This window comes from Pelophylax lessonae (genome assembly GCF_965119305.1).
Source record: "Pelophylax lessonae genome assembly, chromosome: 1".
NCBI classification, from domain to species: Eukaryota; Metazoa; Chordata; class Amphibia; order Anura; family Ranidae; genus Pelophylax; species Pelophylax lessonae.
The window spans coordinates 4,020,497-4,026,811 of NC_138768.1; the positions used below are offsets into that span (position 1 = coordinate 4,020,497).

Sequence of the window (6,315 nt, forward strand, 5' to 3'; positions counted from 1 at the left end):
CAGAGCGGTTCAATGATAATTCAAGTAAAAGGCAGGAAGAGTTTAGGGAGTAGTCGTTATCCGATCCGAGGTCATACACAGTGAAATCCAATCTAACTAGATATTACACACTTTATCACTCTCTATCACCAGCATGAGACTGCAGGCTTGGCTGGCTTATATCAGGTTTGGTCTCCACCCAGAGACCGACCACATTACTCACCTTGCAGGTGGACACAGAGACCGGGAGAATGGCGCAGCCAGAACCAGGATGCTGGAATGGGGAGCAGGAGTGCTAGATGTTCTTGCAACTTTTGTTGAATTTGCATATCCTGTAATGCACTGAGCAGCAATGAACTCCGAATGAACGGGGTGCATGTAGCCTGAGATTATAGCAGTTTATAGACTGCCCCTATGTTGCGGGAATGCTGGGAAGATTTAAGCCTGGTAACTGAGCTTTGTTCTGAAGGGGGCGATGATGAGTAAAAAACACATCTCTAGCCGGTGTAGTGATAAATCTGCTTGGAGACTTCTATGATTTTTTCTTAAATGGCTAAGAGATTGATGTCCCCTTCCAGGAATGCCGTACGCCATAACATCAGAGGGACTGGAGGTCACCTATGCCACCAACCACCTGGGCCCTTTCCTGCTCACCAACCTGCTCGTGGGTAAGTCCTGCCATCCTTCCTATGTACATCCTCTGTGCAGCCACCATCCAGGGTCACCATCCACTTCCTGGAATGAGAAATGACAAATGTCTGGCACAGATCAGCCCCTGCTGCAGGCACTCCCCTTGTCACCTGCTAAAAAGTTACAATGTTTCAGTCTGATCACTGGGGGAGGGGGGACTGAGGAAATGCTACCTCCTGCCTGCAGCCGACTGATTACATCATACCAGCCTAGGCAAAGTTACAATGTTGCAGTCTGATCACTGGGGGAGAGAAAACTGAGGAAATGCTTCCTTCTGCCTGCAGCAGACTGATATCATCTTAGCTTTGGCAAAGTTGCTGGGGGAGAGGAGACTGAGGAAATGCTTCTTTCTGCCTGCAGCAGACTGATATCATCTTAGCTTAGGCAAAGTTTCTGGGGGGAGGAGACTGAGGAAATGCTTTTCTCTGCCTGCAGCAGACTGATGGCATCATCTCTGCCTAGGCACATATTCTAGGGGAGAGGAGACTGAGGAAATTCTTCTCTCTGCCTGCAGCAGACTGATGGCATCATCTCTGCCTAGGATAAAGTTACAATGTTGTTGTAGTCTGATCACAGGGAGAGAGGGGACTAAAGAAATGCTTCCTCCTGCCTGGAGCAGACTGATAATGTCACCTCAGCCAAGGTAAAGTCACTGGGGAAGAGGAGACTGAGGAAATGCTCAGTACACAGGACAGGAGACAAGAGCAGATCCATGGGCAATCCAAGGTCAGAGCTGGGGGAGAAACCAGAGGTATCCAAAGGCAGGACGGGTCAGTAACAGGAGATCAGAAGCATAGGTGCACACACAGGAACAGGAACCAGGAGGCAGAAGACCAGTCAGCAATGTCCACGTGCTGCAGACAAGCTCTGCATGAGCCAGTACATACACGTCTTTGCCTTGTTGAACGTGCGTTCGCAATACGTGTGCGTGCATTTCTGCGAGTGCCGCCATATTGGACAATGGCCACCATGCCAGGCCTACAGTCAACTCAACTCTGGCTAGTCTCCTGACAGTCTGATTCCTAAATGGAAAGGTCTAACATTTCAATGGGAGGGTCTGATTCCTAAATGGAAAGGTCTAACATTTCAATGGGAGGGTCTGATTCCTGAATGGGAGGGTCTAACTTTTCAATGGGAGGGTCTGATTCCTGAATGGGAGGGTCTGATTCCTGAATGGGAGGGTCTGATTCCTGAATGGAAAGGTCTAACATTTCAATGGGAGGGTCTGATTCCTGAATGGAAAGGTCTAACTTTTCAATGGGAGGGTCTGATTCCTGAATGGGAGGGTCTGATTTCTCAATGGGTAGTTCTATATAATCACCCGGTGCACTCTCCAGTGTGAGGAAAGTTGCAGGGTCTGCATCCTTTTAGAAGTATTTAACCCTTGGGGAAGTAACTGATCAAAACTAAAATTTCCTATTGCAGGGGATTCTTATTGCAGGGGATGCCTAAAATCTGACCTGTATCTTAGTGCAGACTTCTGGGAAAATCAGTGAGCCAATCACACAAGTAGAAAATGACATATCTGGGGTTGTTCTGTAGACCAAAGTGGCGTTACCCTTTAAGTGATCTTGCCTCTCAATCCATCAGGGCCATCGGTGAGGATATTTTTGCAGCATAGCAATCAGAGTTAATGGCCTGATGTCAGGGCCGGGACAAGAGGTGGGCAGGAGGGGCAGCTGCCCTGGGCACAGTAAAGCAAGGAAGCAGAGAAAGGACACAGGGCAGTAAACCCATTCTACGGCCTGCATTAACACTGGGGGAAGGGGTGCAGTTCTACAGCCTTGCCCTGGGTGCTAGATGACCTTGTCCTGGTACTGCCTGATCTTCATAGACTATAACTATCCATATTCCACCTTCCCTGCAGACCTCATGAAACGTTCAGCACCGAGCCGTATCGTCTTCTTGGGTTCCTTCATGCACAACAAGGGCCACATAGACATCAGCAACCTGTATGGAAAGAACCTGGAGAAACACAGACATAACGACTCCTACAACTGCACCAAACTCATGAATGTCATCTGTGCCAGAGAGCTGGCCGAGAGGCTGAAGACCACTGGTGAGTGATGCCCCCCCCCCCCGGCCGTGGAGATGACCATGAGGGGGCGCTGATGAAGTAATTGTTTTAGGTCACCAGTTTTACTGCTAAACTTAAGCTATATAAAAAAAATATCAGAATGGAAATTGGTACAAAAAAGACTAAAAAATGTAAAAAATTTTGGATGGAAGTTCCTTCTCCTCTATGGCACGCAAAGAACCCCTCCGCAGGGTTGCGGGGAAGGAATCGTTTTAATTGTCTGAGGTATGGGGGCCTCTACTTGACTCTACATGTACTTTGGCTCTGTGCACATTGGGCAACAAGTTTTCTTTTATTATCGGCGGTAGTAAAATACCACATTATGGCCACTAGATGGAGCATGGGTAATACGTAATTTGAGATACAATCTAACAATTCTAGAGAACGCTAGAGGGAAATAGCAAATGCATGTAGCTGTATAGTCATCCCTGGGGCACAAATATATAAAGAAAGTAATTTACAGAATAAATATGAAATTAAATTCAATATTGATAGAAAATGTTGATGATTTTAAGTGACTGTTTGATATGAATGCAGGTGTGACGGTGACGAGCGTTAATCCCGGCATTGTGATGACAGACGCCATGCGCTACTACAACCTGTTATTCCGAGTCATCTTCAACATCATCGGATTCTTCTTCTTCAAGGTTGGTAGAGTTTCTAATATCCGTCTCCTCTTTAATATATTACTGATATGAGGTCCACTATGACTGTCCATTCACCCTTCTCCCGGACACTCCCACTGCTCCACACCATATCTCTCAGCTATGCTCATATCGCTTGTCTTCCTGCCCCCCCCCCCATTTTATCATTTTATTGCCCTTCCGTTCCCAGTCCCGTCTCACCCCTTCCGTTCCCAGTCCCGTCTCACCCCTTCCGTTCCCTGTCCCGTCTCACCCCTTCCGTTCCCTGTCCCGTCTCACCCCTTCCGTTCCCTGTCCCGTCTCACCCCCTCCGTTCCCTGTCCCGTCTCACCCCCTCCGTTCCCTGTCCCGTCTCACCCCCTCCGTTCCCTGTCCCGTCTCACCCCCTCCGTTCCCTGTCCCGTCTCACCCCCTCCGTTCCCTGTCCCGTCTCACCCCTTCCGTTCCCTGTCCCGTCTCACCCCTTCCGTTCCCTGTCCCGTCTCACCCCCTCCGTTCCCTGTCCCGTCTCACCCCCTCCGTTCCCTGTCCCGTCTCACCCCCTCCGTTCCCTGTCCCGTCTCACCCCCTCCGTTCCCTGTCCCGTCTCACCCCTTCCGTTCCCCCGTCCCGTCTCTTCCCTTCCGTTCCCCCGTCCCGTCTCTTCCCTTCCGTTCCCCGTCCCGTCTCTTCCCTTCCGTTCCCCGTCCCGTCTCTTCCCTTCCGTTCCCCGTCCCGTCTCTTCCCTTCCGTTCCCCGTCCCGTCTCTTCCCTTCCGTTCCCCGTCCCGTCTCTTCCCTTCCGTTCCCCGTCCCGTCTCTTCCCTTCCGTTCCCCGTCCCGTCTCTTCCCTTCCGTTCCCCGTCCCGTCTCTTCCCTTCCGTTCCCCGTCCCGTCTCTTCCCTTCCGTTCCCCGTCCCGTCTCACCCCCTCCGTTCCCTGTCCCGTCTCACCCCCTCCGTTCCCCGTCCCGTCTCTTCCCTTCCGTTCCCCCGTCCCGTCTCTTCCCTTCCGTTCCCCCGTCCCGTCTCTTCCCTTCCGTTCCCCATCCCGTCTCTTCCCTTCCGTTCCCCGTCCCGTCTCTTCCCTTCCGTTCCCCGTCCCGTCTCTTCCCTTCCGTTCCCTGTCCCGTCTCACCTCTTGTGTTCCCCGTCCTGTTTCACCTCTTCCGTTCCCCGTCCCGTCTCTTCCCTTCCGTTCCCCCGTCCCGTCTCTTCCCTTCCGTTCCCCCGTCCCGTCTCTTCCCTTCCGTTCCCCCGTCCCGTCTCTTCCCTTCCGTTCCCCGTCCCGTCTCTTCCCTTCCGTTCCCCGTCCCGTCTCTTCCCTTCCGTTCCCCGTCCCGTCTCTTCCCTTCCGTTCCCCGTCCCGTCTCTTCCCTTCCGTTCCCCGTCCCGTCTCTTCCCTTCCGTTCCCCGTCCCGTCTCTTCCCTTCCGTTCCCTGTCCCGTCTCACCTCTTGTGTTCCCCGTCCTGTTTCACCTCTTCCGTTCCCCGTCCCGTCTCTTCCCTTCCGTTCCCCGTCCCGTCTCACCCCTTCCGTTCCCCGTCCCGTCTCTTCCCTTCCGTTCCCCGTCCCGTCTCTTCCCTTCCGTTCCCCGTCCCGTCTCTTCCCTTCCGTTCCCCGTCCCGTCTCTTCCGTTTCCCGTCCTGTCTCACCCCCTCTCTTCCCCATCTCAATCTATAATATTCCCCCTCACTCTCCTATTTCTCCCCCCATTCTAGACGGCGGAGGAGGGGGCGGTCAGCACCATATTCTGTGCGGTGTCGGAGGAGGCCGAAGGTCTGACTGGGAAGTATGTGGACAGCGATTGTCTGATTGAACTTCTCTCGGAGAAAGCTCTGGATCCGGCTGTAAATAGGAAGTTGTGGGAGGCGTGTGAGGCTGCAACCAATAAGATTGGTGGACCTGGACAATGATGGCGACTGACACCAGCAATCTTGTATCTGAAAAGTCATAACTCAGGGCTAAAGCTGAGGGTTACTGTGACCCCCAGATCTGCATACACCTCCCCCCCCTCCCCCATTCACCATAAAGACTCCTCTGTCTTTCTTAACTTACATGAGGACCTGTCTCACCTCACAGTGTAACTCATCCATTACTATGTTTGTAGGCGCCATCTAGTGGTCATAATACAGTTTTTTTTGTTTTAAATACCTCTAAGTACATTATGACCACTAGATGGTGCTGATGATCACAGGAGACATTCATATTACTCAGAATACGGCAATCTTTACTGGAACTGCTCGGATGTTGGTCACATTCGTTCAACGACCATTTCATACCTAGACCCCGCCCCCCTACCCCCACCGCAATGTGTACATGTATAAGGAAAATATCTAACCCCAGAGAGATCGGGTCTTCTGGGGACATCGTGAAAGTGTTAAATTAAAGCAGAGGGCTCCGGTCATGTTCTGAATGAAGTTTATTTCCAGCCGGGAGGTTGGAGCGACCGCCATTTCCTGGTCACCAGGAACGATACGATAATCGGGGTTAATTTTATATATGAGATGTAATCTGTAATAAATGACTCTGCATGGAGCTCTGGGTGTGTTTTATTGTTTGCAACAAAAAAAAAAAATAACTTTATAAAATAAGAAACAAAACACAGAAGTCTCAGGTGTATATGTTAGAGATCGATCGATTATCGGCAAAGCCGATATATTGAGGGCCGATCTGCACTTTCCCCGATATATCGGAATCCGCCCAGGAGGTTACCGATATTGCTGATATTTCGGGAAAATGCTGTACCGGAGTGATGCCTGCAGCTAGAGACATCACCCCGGTACCGGCATCCATAGCCGACAGTCGGCTGTCTTGTAATGACAACCGATATGGCCGTCCCACCGGGAGACCCGGTCAGCCAGCCTGCACGGCTGCCAAAGACCTGATCAAAGCCGCATTTGGCGGCTTATATGATGTATATTTCAGCCATACAGCGGCCTCTTCA

The 6,315-nt window shown here is 51.4% G+C and overlaps 1 protein-coding gene across 1 annotated transcript in view; it reads left to right on the forward strand.

The window, feature by feature from the left end:
- The window catches only part of LOC309544445 (retinol dehydrogenase 14-like), a 31,409-nt gene extending 26,041 nt beyond the window's left edge, over window positions 1-5,368 (forward strand). The window contains exons 4-7 of the mRNA XM_082243358.1: window positions 558-647; window positions 2,537-2,728; window positions 3,284-3,393; window positions 5,090-5,368. Coding sequence (XP_082099484.1) covers window positions 558-647; window positions 2,537-2,728; window positions 3,284-3,393; window positions 5,090-5,284 — 587 coding nt within the window. The 3' untranslated portion in view covers window positions 5,285-5,368. The remainder of the gene's footprint in view (window positions 1-557; window positions 648-2,536; window positions 2,729-3,283; window positions 3,394-5,089) is intronic.
- The last annotated feature ends 947 nt before the right edge of the window (window positions 5,369-6,315 follow it).